General features: G+C 30.4%; 2 protein-coding genes and 1 non-coding gene across 6 annotated transcripts; all 3 read left to right on the plus strand.

Annotated features, from left to right (window-relative positions):
• The first annotated feature begins 1,049 nt into the window (after window positions 1–1,049).
• On the plus strand, window positions 1,050–1,122 carry TRNAR-CCU (transfer RNA arginine (anticodon CCU)). Its single transcript has one exon. It is a non-coding gene; the product is annotated as a tRNA-Arg (tRNA).
• Window positions 1,123–1,174: 52 nt separating this feature from the next.
• On the plus strand, window positions 1,175–4,301 carry LOC112711846 (protein FAR1-RELATED SEQUENCE 5). 4 transcript variants are annotated; one of them, XM_072203877.1, is made up of 4 exons: window positions 1,175–1,385; window positions 2,565–2,692; window positions 3,019–3,764; window positions 3,846–4,301. In XM_072203877.1, the coding sequence occupies exons 3-4, from the start codon at window positions 3,197–3,199 to the stop codon at window positions 4,085–4,087; spliced, it is 810 nt and encodes a 269-aa protein (XP_072059978.1). In that variant the 5' UTR covers window positions 1,175–1,385; window positions 2,565–2,692; window positions 3,019–3,196; the 3' UTR covers window positions 4,088–4,301. The 4 variants fall into 4 exon arrangements, with proteins under 4 accessions (XP_072059978.1, XP_025620361.1, XP_072059976.1 ...); XM_025764576.3 differs by having other exon boundaries at window positions 3,019–4,301; XM_072203876.1 differs by having other exon boundaries at window positions 1,333–2,692.
• Window positions 4,302–16,801: 12,500 nt separating this feature from the next.
• LOC112711848 (E3 ubiquitin-protein ligase RSL1) lies at window positions 16,802–19,906 on the plus strand. The gene is made up of 3 exons (XM_025764577.3): window positions 16,802–18,352; window positions 18,472–19,482; window positions 19,567–19,906. Exons 2-3 carry the CDS (start codon window positions 18,608–18,610, stop codon window positions 19,637–19,639), a joined length of 948 nt encoding a protein of 315 aa, XP_025620362.1. The 5' UTR covers window positions 16,802–18,352; window positions 18,472–18,607; the 3' UTR covers window positions 19,640–19,906.
• Window positions 19,907–21,619: the final 1,713 nt, after the last annotated feature.

A 21,619-nucleotide genomic window follows, 5' to 3' on the forward strand; every position in this document is an offset into this window, starting at 1 on the left:
AAATTAATAATAAAAAATTATATTTTATTCTTTTAAATATTAAAAAAATTAAAAAGATCTATTTTTGCCTATATGAAATGTTGTTATTGTGTCAAGATATATCATATATGTAGTAAGGATACTATTTTGATTTATTTGCATGTCGAATTTATTTTAAATATGATATTTATTTGATATGCGTATTTTTTTTGTTTAGTTGTATTCTAATAAAAAATAAAAAATAGATACATTTAGATATATTTAAATATTATTATGTGTTTAATTTTATTTTTAATATTATTTTTAAAATGAATTTAAAAATATATATTATTAATTATTAAAATAAAAAATATTTTGAATATTTTATATAATAAAAAATATTAAATATAATAAAAAATTAATTTATATTTTAATATTAATAAAATATCATTATAATTTATCTTACAAAAATTATGTTTTATGTATATAATATGTCCTCGAATCTTATATAAATTCCGTGTCCTATATCGTATCGTATTCCGTGTATATATGAGTATTACTATTTATGCATTATAAGTATCAAGTTGGTATTCTGATCTTACCTCATTTATTAATTTGTCTTTCTTTTTTCAGTTACCATTTTTAATATATTTTAGAATATCTGATTCAATTAATTTTTAGCAAAAGCTTTAAATGCATTAGCAATTTATTTTAATGAAATGAAATAATAATCATACTACATATATGGAAAAAGGTCTCAAATCAACTATTTATATAGACGATATATTAAAATATAAAATATAAATTAAAAATAACTTAATTAACACATATATATAAATATATGATAATTGATTTTTTATGTGCATATACTTTTTGATAAAATAAATATCAATTACACTATGTGTGCATAAAAAATAAATTATTTTATAAAATATATGTTAAAATATAAAATATAAAATAAAAATAAAATAACATATATATTAATACATAATTATATAATAATTGATTTTATGAATATTATATATATGTATATGACACTTTTTTAATACTTTTATGAAAAATTAAGTTATATCTGCAACATCTCAACATAAGCGCCTGTAGCTCAGTGGATAGAGCGTCTGTTTCCTAAGCAGAAAGTCGTAGGTTCGACCCCTACCTGGCGCGTTTTACTTTTTTATTTCAGAAATAAAAACCGACTTCATTTTTTTTGGGTGATACGCTATCCAAATCCAATTGCTATAGCGATATGTGTCTTCTTTTAGAAACGTAAAGCTTTTTTTTTCCCAAAACATAAAATAAAAATATTTAAAAAGGCGGCTAACTTATGAGGCTGATACTGAATCTTCCGTTGCCTTGTTGGCAAATCTGACTCTCAGAATGGTTGGGTGCACGTTGGAGTTTTTCAGCCTCCAGTTGTCTCTTACAAGGTTAGCAACTACCTTTTCTTGTTACCCCAACAAAAACCTCCTTCAAGGTTTCTGTTTCTCACACTATTTGCTATTTTTATTTTTCTTTTTTAATTTCTGGTGGGTTGGATTCTTACTTAGAAGTGCTAAATTATTCAGTGAAACTAGATTCTAGTACCAAATTATTCTTCCTTGTCAGCGAAAGCAGCTCACTAGGTTTACTTATCTTACTATCACTGATATAACTGTCTTTTTTTGTATAATTTGTATCTGCACTAGTTGATATCATATTTTATAAAAGAAAATGGTTAATCAAATGTTAACAAATATTTTTGTATGCCAATGGTGACTCACTGACTTGTCACTTATCACTATTCTCTATGGAGTAAATAATTGAGTGCATCACATATACCAAAGTCCATATCAAGCTGTAATGTTAATACGAATCCAGATTAACCGAGACGACTTATTTCCTCACACTATGAATTGTTAATTGCATTAATTTTTATTGACAGAATTGTCAATTGCATTTGATTCTAGTGTGGGCGTGTGGCTCTTCCTTTATTTTATGTTGGGTTTTTTTTTGTGATTTCTTTCAAATTTATGTTAATTTTGTGGGTAAGTTACTATTGTTTGTGTCATCACCTCAGCCATTGATTAAAATTTTTTTTTAAAAATTCATTAATTAATGTACTGTAAAAGTCAAAGTTTATAATGAATGTATAGCATGAATATACTACATTGTAATGTATGAGTAGTTGTTATATATTAATACTGTATAATATATTGGAAAAAATTTACAATTAAAATTTCTACATTTTAAATGGACTCCTTAACACAAAAAATCCTCCTGTTGTTCCTCAAGTTCAACATGTATTTCTAAGAAAAAAAAGACACATAGCCATTAGTGACCCAACCTTCATTTTTTGGTCTTCGTTCTATACTCTCTAACACGTTATTCAACTCCAGTACCTAGGCACACAACCACTTACCTAACCCTCTTTGTTTTGTATTCTTCACTTCAACCACATGTTCATTCTGTTATCTGTGGTTGCGGGAGCCATCACTGGAACTCTATTTCCATCGGCTAGGCTCTGGCGTCGACTTAAGTGATGCCGAAGGATGACCTCTGTGTGCTTGCATGTTGTGAATTTTGTAAACCTAGTAGGTTTACATCTGATCGCGAACAAGCTGTTGCAGGTGGAAGGGGTTTACCATCCACATTTATCAGCCAGCTACGAATCACGTGCGGGTGTTTAATTAAGATTGTCTCCCTCCAGAAGTTTAGTTCTTTACTCGTTGGATTTCAAGCTTCGGTTGTCATCAAGGTATCTCTGTTTCAATTTTTTTAATAATGGAGGTTAGTTTAATTTTAATGAAAGTCTCTATCTTTTAAACATTGCTTCTTTTATGGTGTTGGGTTTAGGTTCTAGAATTAGGATTTTTAATTCACATTTGCCAATTGTATGCTGTGGCTAGGTTTGAGGCATTGAAATTAAAACGTTATACTGGACTCTTAAACAGTTGGCTTAGGTTAAGTAGCCTTAGTTCCGGTTACTGTAGTTTTTTTTAAGGAGTTTAAGTTAGCTTTATGTAGTTGCTGCCATTGATTCTGTTTATTCACATTTTGGTTCACCAACCTGAATTTTGACAGGGGTAAAATTATGTCAAGAAACGAGGATGATGTGAAGAATGATTCTGATAATGATTTGGGTGATGATTTCGATTATCAACCGAATGCAGAAGATGATGTTGAAGACGACAATGTGGATTCGCTGGATTCTACTAGCAAGAGTGAAAAAATTTGTGGTGTAAAATGAATAGCGGATTTAATGGTAGACGATATTTGGAACCTGGAGTTTAGGACAGAGGATGAGGCTTGCCAATTTTATAACGCTTATTCTTGTTGGCATGGATTTGTAATGAGGAAGGACGACGTGGTTAGGGATAATCAAAGTAGAATCATTAGCAGGCAACTTGTTTGCAACAAAGAGGGCTGGAGGAATATGAGGTATCTTGATCTAGATGATAGATCAAAGGGGGCAAGGTCACTAACGCGAACCAAGTGTCCAGCTCGGCTTAGGGTAAAGCTTGACTACGGCTGCGGTAGATGGAAGGTATCATGTTTTGTGAAATCTCACAACCACGATCTGATGCCACCCCAATTTGCGCATCTGGTTCCGACGAATCGTCGTCTCACTGTCACTGATAAAGTCCAAGTGGAAAATCTTCATAATTTTGGTGTCAAGACCTGCCATATTATGGGGTATATTGCGCTCCAGAAGGGTGGATATCGTCATGCTGGCTTCACACGCAAAGATTTGTACAACCACATTGATCATTATCATCAGTCAAAAGTTAAAAACGGGGATGCCAATGCGGCAATAAACTATTTGATTGGTAAGTCAAACAACGATCCGCTGTTCTTTGGAAAGTATACGTTCACTAGTGACGAAAGGCTCGAACATATTTTTTGGGCAGATGGGAAGTCAATTATTAACTATCACTGCTTTGGAGATATTGTTGCATTTGATTCAACCTACAAGAAGAATAAATACAACAAGCCTTTGGTCATTTTCTCCGGATGCAATCATCACGGACAGACTGTTATCTTCGGCTCCGACCTACTATCCGACGAAACCACAGAGACGTATAAGTGGTTGTTGAAAACCTTTGTTGAAGCGATGGGTGGAAAAAGTCCTAAAGCGGCAATAACTGACTGAGACCTTGCCATGTGAGATGCAATCAAGAATGTTCTTCATGATGCGACCCATCGGTTATGCGGATGGCATCTACAGAAAAATGCTTGTGAAAATATAAAGAATCCTAATTTCCTGCGCGATTTTAAGGGTTTTATATACGACAAATGGAAAAATTGGCGGCTACTTCTAATTTCAAACTAAATAAACAAAAAATCAGAGATAATTTAAACTAGTATGTTGGAACTCCCACGGAATTTATTTCCTAGCATAGGCAAAAACTTTGGTAGACGAGACAATTTTAATGGTACACAACACCTAGTTCAAACTGGTTACGATAACACCGGTAAACACAATGTTCTGCCACATCAATTCTCATTGGATGTAACATCTCACACAATTAATAAGTTAGAGAAATTTAAGTTTATTACTTATAAGCGAATAAGACACCTCAACCAAACAAAAACTACAGCATAAACCTACCGAAAACCAAGACTACCAAACGTGTGTCTAGAAAAATGACTAAATTCTAACTAACTTATCTTCTGTTGCCGGTTATTCCGGATGAACTGTTGTAAGAAATCTTCCTGCGAAGTAGTGCCAAAGCTGTAGGGAGATGTATGTGCTTGAATAAATTCTGGCACCGACGCCTACGCCAACCAGAAACATGCATACAACACATGCGAAGGCAGAAAGTGTTAGATCAACATGCCTTATTTCATGTTGGATACTCACTACTGTTAATGGGTTCAGATTCACTATATATAGTGAATGATGCTTCCGAAGAAGAAGTGCATGTTCAGCAACCTTTCGGAGTTGGCATGAGTGGTTTCGTATTGTGGGAGTGTCAAACGGGAACATATGTTTCAAGTTCTCCCGTGAACAAGACGACATAAGACTTTTGGTATGGAATCCAACAATACAACGCTCTAGAGAAATTTTCGACCCCCACAGGGACCACGGTAGATCATATTTTCCAGTATATGGTTTCAGTCATGTACCAAACACAGATGCATACACCATCATACATATGTACAAAAGGGACATAGTTGATGCCTACGTTTTTTTCTCTAGATATTGTTCAAGACGTTCTACATGGTTTCACTACGTTGATTGTCTCCCTGGTGTAGAAAAATTGACCCTTACTCTGTTTTTAATAATGGCCATGCGTATTGAATTACCGGTACAGGAGATAGTTATGCCACACCCAAGTCAGTTTTATGTTACAGTGTTAAAGATGAATCATTTAGCGAGGTGTCTATTCCAGTAGATGCAACATATATCATTCACAATTTACTAACCCACAAGGAAAAAGTTGCACTCCTCGCTCATACACACAATGAATTTGGTTATGTCGCATCAATTTGGCACTTGAATGAGGACGCCGGTGGAAATAAAATATTAGAGCAATACTGCAGGTTTGCGAGTCGAAGCATCAGAGAAAATTCAATACTATTCGTGGATGATAACCTAATTTTGTTGGTGAACAATTCAAAAGAAAGAGAGTTACTTGTCAATTACAGGTACAGAGAGCTTGTGTTTACAGAATATGACATTGAACATGGCACTAGAAATCTATTAGTGAGGAGAGCATGGCGAGACCCAGGAATGCCACACCCGATCACAGTTAGGTCTACACTCAAGTATTTTGCAGGGATGTTTCCTGTCTAGAAATAATTGACATTTAGATCTACTCCGACTACATGTATTGTGGAACTTGGTTGAACCTCTATCTTTAGTATTCCGGTTGATGTTATTTATGTTTTTTTGTTAATGAAATCCCCAGTTAATTGTTATGACATTGGTTAATTCCAAGTATTTTTTATTTCATTTTATCTTACTTGTGTATGTTTTACATTGGTTTGAAAGGCCCAAAATTAAGAGAAATGATTGCATAACAACTTCATTCTAACTAATTCGATGTGTCATGTAGTGTTCCTCATGTATAAGAGATTTATAATGGTGTTATTCTATTTCTAACCATCCTAGTATACAGATTATGTGACAAATATCATTTAACCTACTAACATTTTACGCGAATATTCAATCAAAAAATGCTATTCAAAAAAAAGATTGAGCAAGGTAAGAGTATACATACACATGAATGGAATAAATAGTTACCTGGAGAAACTTGGTTTGGCTTAAAATTCCAGAAAAAGTTGGGCTTAACTGGTTTCAAGCCACTTGCTGCATTAATCCTCAGTTGAATTATCTACTTATTGTTTTTGTAGCTGGCCCAATTTGATAGCTAACCCACTTTACCTTTAGAGAGACTTGAACTACCAAAAAATAAATATTTTTTCAGGTTAGTTGACCGAGCCCAATCCCAAGTATGTCAGAAACACTAAATATTCAGTTAATTAAAGTAACTAACACTGGGAGAAAAAATATCGATGACCATTGATCATCTACTATGTTACACCTTAATATCTAACCAGAACTCAACTGGGATGATTGTGAATCGACACATGCATACAAAATTCGACCTATAATTTGACCAATTTTTTCCTATTTAACACGATTCCACCAAAAAAGACGACAAATAAATGGCCAATAAAGAAAATACTTGAAATAAGTTAGAAGACAAACTTACATGATGGCCACAGCTTTCAGGAGCACAATTGTAGACATCACTACTGTCTTGGACGATGGCACAACCTAACCCAGTACATTGTAAGACCTGCAATAAGCCATACACTCGTTGAATATTACTATATAAGAAAAAAAACAAATCAACCCAGTACATGGTAAGACCTGCAATAAGCCATTAGTACTCTATAACAAACTTCAGGTTGCATTCTACCTGCACGACCATGTCTCTGAAATGATCAACCCATTAGCACTCTTTCTTTGAATTTGACTTAGAAAGTAAGAGAAATTCAATAAAGTGTATGAAGGGGTCAATAAAGTCAAACAAATTTAGCAAATAATGGATTCAGCAATAACGGCAAGCTCCGATTTTTAAAAAAATCAGATCTTTTATTTGGAGCATTATACATCATCTGCAAGGGGATAAACATGATGATCTACAACTTCAATATTTGATGAGTTGAAGCCTTTGAAATCCATTATGGTAACAAACAGGCTAGCTTATTTAAAGCATCATAGCTGGTCTTCTTTGCTTTACCCCAGTCTATCACATACACAACATCATCTATGGTAATGCTACTCTCGGCGATATTTGTTGCTAGGACAATTTTTCTACAATGAAAAATTAACAATCATCAAAGTTACAAAACCTGAGAGTTAATAGAAAATAGCAATCCACTCTTTGCTGAACAATTGATGTATATTAGAACAAAGCAGTGGCCAATCATCATGGTCAGATAAACTACAAGTGTTAAGATTTATTTAGGTTCAAGGAATTAGGAATTTGAAAACCTATGCAGGAAAATTTCTAAAAGGAAAGCAATTAAAGTTGAATAAAAAATTGCAATTCACCAATTTTTCCAAACCTAACATAATATTCTAGTTGAGTTTCAGCTTCTTCATTCTCTCATTTGTTCATATTTATGCTGCACCCTAGTATATAAGAAGAAAAATAGATCCTGTCAATTATCTATTGTGGTAGCTGCATGATTTGTCATGGAAGTCACCAAATCATCAGTCTATATTGCCATGCCCTTCTCCTTCCTACTCTTATAGAATTGCCGAACATTGAGTTATAACATGACTGCAATGTTAAGCATTCATGTCACGTAAAAAAAGGTTGTTATTTTCTGGTATTCGAACTGACTTACTGCAACATATTAGCCTTCATATGCTATTGAAATTAGTAGGGAACTTTGATAACTAACTCACAAAAATAAATACCATAAAACATATACGTATGTATAGGTAAAACAAGAACACGTAACTAGAAACATAATCAAATTCTAACCATCTTGCCCATATAAAAAAAACATCATCGACAATTTTTGCTTTAAAAGTTTCAAGCAATTGTGTGTCTACATTCTAGTAGAAAAATTCAGAAAGAAGAAAATTATTCTTAAGTTTCTGAACCTAATAGAGGTGCTTCAGGTTCTGGTTTTGATCTAATCATTATACTTTGTTGATGAAGCCTCCTTCTCTCTTGCAGATGCTTCTCTAGTCTTCTTCCTCAACTCTGCTTCTATACTTTTCTTGTTCAGCAGCTTTTCTAGGTTTACTATTCTTTCCTCTACATGTGCTATCAGGTTATCCATTTTCAAATGTTCTTCAACATAATTCTGTTTCTCATCACCTGATCCCCTTGTAGCCTCCCCCGCTCTGATCCTTACAATATGGTCATCAACCCAGAGCCTAAATCTAATCCACATTTGTGACTGTAATTAATCCCTAAAGCCTAAATCTTAAAAATCCTTCCAAAAATTAAAGCCATTTTTTATATCAGATCAGGTTCCATGTCAATTCATGTCACAATCAACATTTTTAATCTAGGTACATCTATTTTCAATAAATCAACTTTTTTTTAGTTCTTAGTCATTCTTCAAAATTAACCAGCACCAATATCAAATCATATACAATATCAACTCAATTTAATAGCAATTCACTTACAAAATCAAATCATTTTCATAACCAATAGGCATGTCATTCCAAACAATTCAAAATCACATCTACAACAACTTGAGCTAGGAAAAATAACCAAAATCTATATTCTAAACCTCCATTCCAAAAAATCTAAAATTTACCCAATTTTAGCATAAACTTAGTGATTATACATGAAGAATTGCGTGCTTACCTTTAACAACGGGCATCCAAAAAATAGCCTATTCTGGTTGGTGTCTGTATTCGACATGTAACAGATGGCATATTTTTTGCAGAAGCATTTTGGGGCCACACCATCTTTTACATTCCCAGGTTGCAGCGAACTTGAACTTGCATATCCAGCTATCAGTTCCTGTTGTCCACTGATTTTGCCTCTGCCTCGTCTCATGTTTGAGGAGCATGCATCACTGGCCATCAATCTGATTAACATTAAACACTACCATGAACAACTATTATTAACTACTGCATTCAAAATTGAAATAATCTACTTCGATCAAAGGTGATTAAAGAAAGTGAATAACAGAACAAATCACGCAAAATTGGTTGTGAAAATTGACAACAAAAACAAACGAATTAGTTAGAAGAAGAAGCAGTTAGTCTTACAATGATTTTTCGAGAGGGTTTTCCACGTGGGTCGCCGGAAACGTTCCCGGCAAGGGGATGAGTTACGTTCTTCGACGATTTCGGAAATACTTCACTTTACCTGTGAGTGACAGAAAAGGACACCCGCGTAACCCTAGACGAAGAAGCAGTAGGCAGGGTCTTCGACGGGGTTCAAAAAAATCTGTCACTAACGATAAGTTACCGAAGAAATCAGAGGAATGAGGTAGAAGAACAGGCTGTGAGCATTAAAGCGGTATTTGGGGGAAGGTTTTGCGAGTGGGTCGCCGGAAAAATCAAACGCTTCACCTATAGGAACACTTGGAGGAGCAGTGAGGTAGAAGAGGAAGTTTTGTACATTACAGGGGTATTTGGAAAAGGTTTTGTGAGTGGGTCACCGGAAAAATCAAACCCATCACCTATAGGAAGGGTAGAAGAAGCAGTGAGGTAGTAGAAGAAGAAGCAGTGGACATTACAGGGGTATTAGGGGAAGGTTTTTCGAGTGGGTCGCTGAAAAAATCACACCCATCACCTACAGGAAGGGTAGAGAAGAAGGAGCAGTGGACACAAGGGTAGAAGAAGCAGTGGGGTTGAAGAAGAAGCAGTTCCTTCGAATTGTATTTTGAGAGGTAGAAGAAGAAGAAACCGTAGACATTCAAATGGTATTTGGGAAAGATTTTGATTTATATGGTATTTGGGGAGGGATTTGTAAAATCAACTATTTGCACATTGTACCCATTTATATTACAGTATAAATACATTATGTGGTATAATGTAAATACTATAAAATACAATGTAGTGTGAACACATTTATTGAATGAGTTAATGAAAGGTAGAAAATTTTTTTGATCAATGGCTGAGATGATCACACATATGCAAAGATAATTTACCCACAAAATTAGTATGGATTTGGAAGAAATCACCTTTTTTTTTGTCTCGATCTTGGGAGGTTTATTTTTCTCTTCCTTGTTGTCCTTTTTGCCTTCGTCCTCTTGCTTATAAGTTTTTGGGTCAATGATTAGTTATTTTTTTTTTGGTGATTGTCAATGATTAATATCTATCTTATAATTTCCTTGTTGATGAGTTTGTTTTCTTTTTTTGGGCTTTAGGCCCAATCAAATCACCAAAAAAAATAGTAAAAAAATAACTAAAAAGTAAAAACACTTAAAATTCGATTTACAATAAATTTATCTTTAATATATCAGGTTAATTAATACTGTAGAGTATAGACAAAAAAAATTAAAAATAACTAAAAAAATGCATGACAATATCAACTAGGTCTATGTTCTCTAAAAAATCTAATAATAATAAGTATAATTGATTTATTGACTCATGTATTATTGTAAATGTATTATTTTTGAAAAAAATAGCGTCTTTTTCAATCATATTTTTCTTTGGCAGTTGACTCCTGCCATAACTTTGGCAACATTCTCATTCTTGTTTGTTTGTTGTTTGATGTATAACTGTATATAAATCAGAATGGGGGATTTCTGATTCTATGATGAAGAACAAAAATTCTGGATGAAGAAAGCAAAGAGGCAAAAGGCAAATTATAATGTACTCCAAATTCAAACTAAAAATATCTGCTTCTCTTCTTCTTTGCTTCTAATTTTTATATAGTTTCAGTTTTGTACTTACCTCAATTTAACCATCTTAATTCTTAAAACATTTCTTTATCAATCATCACCGATCACTCAAATCCTACCCACTCAATCACTAAAAAGGAAGAATGGGAGGTCTTCCTTTCTAATTTTTTAAGAGATTGGGCTTCCTTTCTAATTTTTTAAGAGATTGGGCTCAGGTGGGCCTGGATTGTTGGGGAACGTAGCTGATGTTGGGATTTAAATCATTTAATCCTCCGTATACAAGACCAAAAAGGACATTTCTCCATATCCAAAAAAAAAATCACTTAATCCTCTGGAATCTTGACACTTGACAGTGCCTGAGCACTTTTTATTTTAACTAGTGTATGTTTCCGTATTCTGTACGGAATAATACATAAAATTATATAAAAAATTTTTATTGAAAAATTAAATAATATATATAGTAATTATTATAAATATTTTACAAAATTATAATTAAAATCAATCTCTTAGAATTTTTAATATTAAAATATTAAAAATAATTAGTATTTATTTTAATCAATTTGAGTTTGTTAAGTGATCGTCTCACTCGTCCGCTTAAACAACTATTAGGAATTAGAATCTCGCCTTGTGTATATAGCAATCCATTGGCTAGCAATAAACCCTTAATAAATGGAGTATCAATACGGGGTTAAACTTGGCAGGAGTTTCCGAATACGCGGGTACCCGATCCGTCCATACCCGGATGGATAGGGTAATAACTTGATCTGAGTCGGAGCAGATTTTTCTCATGACAGGGCATGGTCGGGTTTAGGGTGTACCCGCCCCGGATATATACATATAAACACTTTTTAGTAATTAGGATTTGTCTCACATCACAGATTCAGTGATTCATAGTTTCAGTCTATACTCTATAGCCATGCAAGATAAACTCAATCATCCTCATCCAGAATCTTCTTCTTCTTGGCTTCTTCACAAAAAATCGTATAGCTTCCGTCATCGTTGTCGTCGTCATCGTTGTTCCTGAGTTCATCGCCGCCTATCTCTTCACAACTCCCATCTTCCTTCACAGCCAGGGACGGACCCACGTTTAATATAGAGGGAGCATTTGCCCCCACAAATTTTTTTTAAAAAAATTAATATTTATATACATATATACCACTTATTATATTATATTTGTCTCAAAATAAAATATAAATAGTTCTTTTGTAGTTTATGTTAAAAAATATTTTGTTAAAATTAACACATAATAATAATTATATTGTTAAATTTGATTTAATATGAAAAATAAATAAATAAACTAAAAAATAGTGATAATTAATTTTATTATATTAGTTAATTAATTAATAATTAAATTAAAATTTAGTTTTCTAGTTAAATACAACTTAAATTATTAGTGATTTTTTAAGATAAAAAATATATTTAAACTAAAAAATAGTGATAATTAATTTTATTATATTAGTTAATTAATTAATAATTAAATTAAAATTTAGTTTTCTAGTTAAATACAACTTAAATTATTAGTGATTTTTTAAGATAAAAAAATATATTATTTATATTTTAATATATTATAATTATTTTGGTTAAAAATTTATTTATTCTATAAAAATTATAATAAGTAGATTTGATAATTAAATATGAGATAATAAAAAGTAAAATAATTGTTTAAAAATATATATAAAAAAATAATATTTAGTCATGTTAAAAATAAAAAAATCCTTATAAATATTTTTTTGTTATTTTAAATATTATACTATGTGTATGAAATTATATTTTTATTATTTTAAATATTATAATAATGATTGTGTGTATATTTTTAGTTCTTATCAATATGTATTAGATAGTTCTAATTTTAAATTTAGAATATATATAAACCAATTTGGATTGGTCAAGTGATCAATTTAGTCGTCCGCTTAAGTAAGTATTGAGGGTTCGAATTTCGTCTCGTATGTATAGCAACTCGTTGCCGTCCAATTGTAGATTGTTAAATGAAATTTAAATTCATGATGGATTAGTCCTTAACCTGTTGAGTATCGTGGGAAGCAAAAAACAAAATATCTATACCTAAATTTTATTATATTTTTGCACCCCATTATTAAATTTTTCTGGGTCCGATCACAGCTCATGTTATCATCGCTGCTCATCCCGTTACCGTCGCTGTTGAACCCGTCACCACTTTTCTCCTGCCGAGTCCCTTTTCTCTAGGTAAATTTTTCTCTCTCTCATTGTGAGTCTGTTAAGTTCTTCTCTTCTTCTTCCACAAACTCATCACTTAGTCACCGTCACTATGAGTACGGACATTTCAATTTATTTTTTTAATCTACGATAATAAATATCTTAAATTAATTAAATTTTTACAAAAATTATACACCTAAAACTATTTCATTTTTTCAAAAATCTTTTGAAAACACAATAGTTTAATGAGAGGTTGACTATTGAGAATTGAATATAATATTTTTAAATTCGTATTTTCAATAAAAAAATTTACTTAGTTCTAACTATCCTAAATAATTCTATATTCAGGGTTACTTATCCATCTAAATAATTCTAACATTGATAGAATGTTATTTTTAGATGTAAAAAATTTAAAATATATTTATTCTATTTCAAAAATTAATATTCATATTTAACTTAGAATTCCAACAAATATGACAAAAAATTATATTTTTTAGTTAAAAAATTAAAGTAAAATATCTATAAATATATTTTTGTGTTTTACCTTTAGATTTTTCAAAAAAATATGGCAAGTTAATGGAATCAAATCATATTTCTATAACATATACAAGAATGTATATTACACATAAATAAAAAAAATTAGGTATAGTAAGAACAAATACATAAATTAAAATAAAATTTAGAAAAATAAGAACCAATAAAATATTAAAGAAAAGAAATAAAAATAGAAGAGAAACAAAATTATTAGACGGAAGAGAAATAATTTAATAAATTTTATGTATATTTAAAAGAAGAATAAAAAATAGATATACAGTACCTTATTTAATTTAGCAAGATTTATGGAAATAAACACATAGAATAAGAGAATAAAAAAATAATAAAAAGAAGCAAAACATCTGAATTAATATCAAAAAATAAAAAATAATAAAATAATGATAATGTATCATAATCTTAATCTTTTAATATAATTAATTAATAACAATATAATTATTCTACCATACTCTTAATCTAATCTTTTAATATAATTAATTTTAATTAAATAATTAAATAAATTGAATATAAATATGTCTAATATAATCGTGTAAAAAAATAGTAGATTTTCTACAACTAAACATATATATATATATATATATATATATTGGGAATAAAATATCACTTTAAAATGAGATTATTATTATTAATGACATATAAATGTTAAAATTATATTAATACATTAATAGAAATATATTATTATAATAAAAAATTACAAGAATTAAAACAACTGAAATTTATTAACTTTGATTAGTTAAATTAGTATAAAATAAAATAAGAAAGAGATGATTAATCAAATTAAATAAATTAAAAAATATTACTGAACAAAGTAAATATCACAATAATTATATTACTAATTAAAAAAAATCAATTTAATCAATTCAAATTTTTATTGAAAATAGACAATTAAAGATCATCAATGAATAAAAATAAATAGAATATAATACATTAAAGAATAATTTTTGTAATATAAATAATAAAATTAAATTATTATATACAATTTTTACTTTTTACCTTATTATAATTGAAGTTAACATTAATGGTAAAAAAACTAATTTTAAATAGTCCCAATTTTGTATTTTACAACATAATTAAAACACAATTCATAATTTTTATTTTGTAATTAATCAATATTTTTTAAATTTTTTTGGTTAAGTCGTTTGTATTTTATGATTGATAAATTTTTTCTACAAAATACAAATTTATGATGAATTATTACAATCATAATTAATTAAAAAAATAAGAAAAAATTATAAAAAATCAAATAAAAGATAAAAAATAGAGTAAACATTTATTTTGAAACTAAAAATTTGTTAATTGTGGTAGAAATTATAAAAATTTGTATCTTATTATATAATCAATTTTGTTACTCACTTTAACTTTATTATTCATTTATTGTATCTAAAAAAGTATATAATGTCACACTTATTTTAAAAAAGATGAAACTCTTCAAATACACGGTATAATATATAATTTAAGAACAATAAAATAAAAATATCTAAAATTTTATAATAGTATTTGAAATTTTCAATGACGATAATACAAAATGTTTAAATCGACCAAATGAATTCAATAGTTATTCTTTGCACATCTTATTTGAATTTAAATTTTCAAATTTAATTTGTATCTTTTTTTTCCTAATATAATTTTTTTTTGGCAAAAAAAATTATTAGACCAAAAAATATCCTATCAAAAAATTATTATAAGGAGATTTATATAATTAGAGGAGAAAAGAATAAAAGTATTAATAATAATTAGGGCAATTTACATAAATAAATTGTTACACCTTTAAAATTACGCATATGCATTGTTTCCAAAATGAAGACGCAAATATATTGTTTCATATATTTATAGAAATCGCTACTGACAGTAGCGGTTTACATAAACACTGAATCCGCTGCTGCCAGTCGCGGATAACATTCAAATGTAGCAGCACAGAAACCGCTAGAGCCTGTCGCGGTTTCTGTTTGTTTGGGGTTGGTCATAAACCGCTACTGTCAATACTGGTTTATGTGAATTGGGACACGTGTGTAAACCGCTGGAGGCAGCAGCGGTTTACGTTGTTGAGAGAGAAAGAAATGAGTATACATTTTTTGCAATCATATAATTTATAATTTATACAGATAAAAAGTGAAGTAATTTTAAAAAAATGTATGTTTTAGTGAATTTTTAACTAAAAATAAATTATTTTATCATTTGTGAGTTTTAGAAGGAATGAAGATAAAAAAAATAGTCTTAGTTTATATATTTTAGTATTCTGTAAGTACTCGCTCTTTGATTTGCTATTTAGTCTCATTTTAATAATAAATACAAATAAAAATTATTACATGCATATTTATATTTTTTATTTTATTCATCAAAATTAGAATGCTATTACTATTATTTATCCAATCAATCAACTATAAAATACAAATAGTTTTTATTTTTTGGTAATAAGACAACAAAGTTGCACAAATAAAAAAAATTATTTAGCTAGAACCTCAAATGCAAATCAGTACCAAAGAACACAACCCCATGTTCCAAACTCTCCTAATCTCCTTTGAATGGTTGATATAAATAAAAGAGAATGAAGTGATTTTTTAAGAAAAAAATATATGCTTTAGTGAACTTTTGGCTAAAAATAAATTATTTTATTATTTATAAATTTTAAAAGAGATGAGAATAAAAAAAATTAGTCTTAGTTTATATATAATTTAATACTTTGAGTACTATATTTTTTTATTTGTAATTTGGTCTCACTTCTAATAATAAATACAAATAAAAAATTTATTACATACATATTTATATTTTTTAAATTATATTGTGAAATGATAAATTAAATTTTTTTATCTAAAAAAATTATAAAACAAAAAATTAATGGTATATACTATTTAAATAATATCATAAATAATTAATGGTATATACTATTTAAAATGAGACTAAATAGCAAATCAAAGAGTGAGTACTCACAGAATACTAAAATATATAAACTAAGACTAATTTTCTTTTTTTTTTTATTTTCATTCTTTTTAAAACTCATGAATGATAAAATAATTTATTTTTATTAAAAAATTCACTAAAGCATACATTTTTTCTTTAAAAATTACTTCATTTTTTATCTATATAAATTATATGATTGCAAAAAATATATACTCGTTTCTTTCTCTCTCAATGTAAATCACTACTGCTTTCAGCGGTTTACACACATGTTCCAATTCACATAAACCGCTACTGGCAGTAGCGGTTTATGACCAACACCAAATAAACAAAAACTGCGATTGGCAACAGCGGATTCTGTGTTTATGTAAACCGCTACTGGCAGTAGCGGTTTCTATAAATATATGGAACAATGGATTTGTGTCTTCATTTTGAATGCATTTGCGTAATTTTAAAAGTGTAACAATTTATTTATGTAAATTGCCCTAATAATTAAGGAAAAAATGAAGCTTGTATTAAAGAATGTTAGAAAAGAAATAATAAAGTTCATATTAATAATAATAATGCTGAGAAATGATGTTGCTGTTTTAGGCTTCTAACTTTTATCTTTGGCCATCTTTTTTTCGTTTTTTTTATTTTTTTTTTAATTATCAAGTCATAAAAAAATAAAGAACAATTCAAAAAAAACTAAAATAGCAAGATCGAAAATAGTAAAATCAATAGTAACTATACAAATCAAAATACATAGGAGAAAAATAAACTATTATATGATAGAATTAACATGAGTATATTTCATCATTAAATAAACAAAGTTAACGCACAACAAAATTACATGTAAAGAGAAAAAAAAGAAAAAAGAGTTAAAATATCCAAATTGATAAAAAGATTATTTTTTAGAATGATACAATATAGGAGGGTATTTATAGGTGGTAAGAGAATCAAAATAATAAAGACGCAATATCCTATAATAAATATTCAGATATGTTAAATAATGCTAATTCATCTAATTGATGTTAATTATACTCTAATAATTATATTCAATTAATTGATATACATAATATTAAATTGTGTGATACTTAAATATCTAATCAAATCAATTAGTTGATATAATTAATCCACCATAATGAATTGTATTTAATAAATTAAAAAAATAAATAAAAAAATATTCTAAAAAGTATGTCACGTCAACTTTATCATTAAGTACAAAAATTTAATTTTTATATAATAAAATAGATAATATATTTTAAAAGTTCCAATTTGCTTTTGGTTAGATTAGTTATTAAAATGTTTCGGATGTACAGTATAGGAAAGTAAAATTATTCACAAATAAGAATTCCTTTTTTTTGTTTACTAAAGTAGTGTTAACAGTCACCAAAAAAAAAAAAGTAGTGTTAACAAGCTACAAAGTAAAAACACTAACTTGATCCTACAAGTATTTTTGGCAGACATCCATGATCCATCTCGCTCGGTTATTTTACAGCACTGAGACAATTTTTGTTTGAAGAAAAAATAGAAGAAAAAAAATATAGAAGGATTTCATTGTTTGATTGCGAGAAGAAATTAAATAAAAAATAAAAAAATTGGTAGAATCTGCCATTTTTTTTAATATTAAAAAAATATAATTTTTTTAATATATTTTATAATATAAATATAAAATTATTTTTTTATAATATTTTTTTTGTTTATCCAAATACATTTAAAATTTTTTTTTTCTTTCCAATCAAACATAACCTAAGGAATAAGGATATTTACCTGCCTTGATTAGGGTTCAGGCACCTTCCCTTACCAAATTTAAAATACAGAAATATAGAAATAGAAACTAAAAGTGGTGTTAATGAGTGGCTATTAGCAGTCACCAAAAAGATGGGGCGTCGTTAACCTTACAGTTACAGGGGAAACTATACTCTGCTTGGTACCAACGTCGCACCAAAATTGAAGGATCCTCTCATTTTTCACTGTGAGTCAACTTTTCCGTCTCTTTTTTCGTCCTTTAGTTATATCACTTTTGGTTTTTTGGATTATCCACTTTTAATAAAATAAAAATTGAATTTTTTTCTGCATTAAATTGAATTTTAGGTTTCGTTAACCCCTTCCCGAAGGAGTCGGCACTCAGAAGTACCTTTTTCACCGTTCCAATCAAGTCGCACCTTCTTCTCCACTCAGTATTTCACTCTCACTCTCTTCGTCTTCTTCTTCGTCTCACCATTCACCGATGGCAACAGCACAACAAGAATCAGGATCAGGATCAGAATCAGCCGTTGCAGTTAACGGCGTTGAAGACTCCTACTTCTCAGCTCTCTTTGATGATGAAGGTAACCTCGTCCCCATCTCCGATGACAAGTACGCTCATGAATTGCAGTTACAAGAGACTATCATGTCCTCCTTCATCGCTTCTCAAAGCACCATCGAAGGCTCATCGTCATCAAAAACCGTTCGTTGCCTTCCATCTTCATCAACACCTTCGTCATCACGACCAGTCTTTGTTGTCCCCAAAACCGAGTACATAGAGCTTCTGGATGACGACGAAATGCTTATCGTATGTGAGATTTGTGCAGAAACCAAAGGGACTGATCAGATGTTCAGGAACAAGAAATGTGATCACTCCTTCTGCTCTGACTGTGTCACCAAGCATGTGGCCACAAAGATCCAAGAGAGCTTAACGATTGTTCCTTGCCCCGGATTGAACTGCAAGGGCGTGATGGAGCTTGATTCCTGCAGGCCCATGCTCCCAAAAGAGGTTCTTGATAGGTGGGACGATGCACTCTGTGAGGCCCTGTTTCTTGCGGTTCCGAAATTCTATTGCCCCTTTAGGGACTGTTCTGCAATGCTGCTTGACGAGAATGAGGGGGGTGAAGGGATTATCAGGGAAGCTGAGTGCCCCTTTTGCCACAGGCTCTTCTGTGCCAGGTGTTGTGTTCCATGGCACCCTGGGGTTGAGTGTAACGTGTTGCAGTCACTGAATGAGGATGAGAGAGGGAGGGAGGATCTTCTTCTTAGGGACCTTGCTGCTCAAAAGAAATGGAATAGGTGTCCCAGATGCAAGTTCTATGTGGAGAAGACTGAAGGGTGCTTGCATATTACATGCAGGTTTGTTTTCTTCTTGGTTAACTTATCATTAGGAGCTTCATTTTGCTTTGTTTAAGTGTTGGTTGTTTGTTTTCTTGCTTGCAGGTGCCGATTCGAGTTTTGCTATGCTTGTGGTGAACCTTGGAGTAGCACTCATGGTGGATGCCAAAGGAATTAGATGATTTTAAGATGAAAATTGATGTGTTCATGTGGATACATGTGAAAAGGATGATTCTCTGGTGACTACCGTTGTAGTGGCTACATATCGTTACGTTTTGATTACAGTGTTGACTGAGGATTAGCATTTCTTTTGCGGTAAATACATTTTTTTACCATGTTCACTCTTTAGTTAAATATTTGTCTAGTGTGGTGTTTAAATCCAAATTTCATGTTTGTGGATATTTGTTTTTGGCATCTCTAATCATTTAATATTGGGATTATAATAGTTTATGAGGTATTTATAATTTTTTATTAGGTAAAAACAAAGAAAATTCTAAGCTTATAAATATAAAGTCTAATTTAGTAAATAAATAAACAAAATTAAAATATATTAAATTAAATTGAACATTCTAAAAATATAAACTAATAACTTCTAAAACATATTTAAACTCTTCGTATCAAATAAGAACATTTGAAGTAAGTATCATCCAATTTCAAGGTCTCCTTTTTCTGGGGTCTCTCTCTCTCAAACTGAACTAATGAAGCTTTGAGCTCTCTTATCTCTTTCACGATGGTTTTGGACTTCTAGCATTCAAGTTCTCTAGTCTCCGGTCTTTCTCATTGTCTCAGTCTCATGCTTGGCGTGGTTGTCGTAGTATCCGAGGCTGGTCGTCATCATCACTCTTTGCCTCGTCATCATCTTGCACTCAGACATGCGTCTCGTTTTTTCTACGCTCATTATCGCCGGCAAGTGGTCCCGGTCGGTCTTTGTTGTTGCCTTCTTGCCTTGAGTTTTCTTGGCGCAACTAGAAGTTGGTATCTGATTTGATGAGTGTTAATAATTTGACGAGTTCTAACAAATTTTTCTATTTTTTACGTTTCAATTTGTGGTTGTAATTCAATTTTGCTAAATAATTATTTAGTTAAATTCTTTATTGTTAAAAATTATCACTAAATTGAATTTATTACCAATTATCATCATATTTGTTGCTATCTTGAAATAATCATTTAGTTAATTTTTTTTGTTGTTGAAAACTGTTATATATAGTTATCTTTTTGTTGCTAAAAGAATTAATATTTTTTTTGTGACTGAAATAAATTAAACAAAGAAAATCAAACAAACAAAACAAGGAACTGCTTAAATAGAGGGGCAATCCCGTTTAAGACTACTCTTAAACTCCTTCCAAGGTGAAAGAAGCTCCACATGCGAAAGTTGTAACTTCATCGCCATCTTTGCCATAGTATTTGCCACCGTATTTGCATCTTTCATAATCAAACGAAAGTTAACACGCCAATTTCAATGCATGATATCTCTTATTTTGAGCACCAATGGATCAATAAACCCAAAACCATCTTGAGTAATAAGATTAAATGCTTCCACACAATCCGTCTCACAAATAACATCTCGTTGACCCACGTTCCAAGTTAAGAGATATCCTTTCCAAATAGCAAACAATTCTCCTTGAAAAATACTATTACTCTCAATCATTCCCAAACACCACCTTTGCCAACTCTCATTACAATCTCTAATAACACAAGTAAAACCAACACTATCACCCGAACCAAAATAACTAGCATCACAATTAATCTTAAAAGTACCAATGGATGAGGGATTCCAAAAACCATTTAGAGTAGAGGGAATGGACATACGTTGTAATTCAAAAATATTCCTAAGCTCCTTTTCTGAAGTTAATGCTAGACAAATCACTTTTTTCGGTGGCCAAGTTTCATGGGGATTAAATATGTCATTATTCCTTACTCGCCATATCCACCAAAGTCCCGAAAAGAACTTGAACGGATGCTCTCTGCTATGATACAAGAACCAGTTCTTCAAATCCAAAGGATGACAAGAAATATCCAACCTATGCCAAACAAGCTGAGCTTTTGGACAATCCCGAATACAATGTAAAACCGATTCCTGGCTAGAAAGACATCTTGGACACTTATCCGATGACGACATCCCTCTTCTAAAGCTAAAACTTGCAGTAGAAAGAGCCTC

The sequence above is a fragment of the Arachis hypogaea genome, chromosome 9 (assembly GCF_003086295.3).
Source record: "Arachis hypogaea cultivar Tifrunner chromosome 9, arahy.Tifrunner.gnm2.J5K5, whole genome shotgun sequence".
NCBI classification, from domain to species: Eukaryota; Viridiplantae; Streptophyta; class Magnoliopsida; order Fabales; family Fabaceae; genus Arachis; species Arachis hypogaea.

What these genes read in the sequence shown, in the direction of transcription:
- LOC112711848 (XM_025764577.3), top strand. Translation starts at nt 18,608, where the DNA reads ATGGCAACAGCACAACAAGAATCAGGATCAGGATCAGAATCAGCCGTT. An exon ending in TGCTTGCATATTACATGCAG is followed by an intron (nt 19,483 to 19,566) that starts GTTTGTTTTCTT and finishes TCTTGCTTGCAG; the next exon opens with GTGCCGATTCGAGTTTTGCT.
- LOC112711846 (XM_025764576.3), top strand. Translation starts at nt 3,197, where the DNA reads ATGGTAGACGATATTTGGAACCTGGAGTTTAGGACAGAGGATGAGGCT.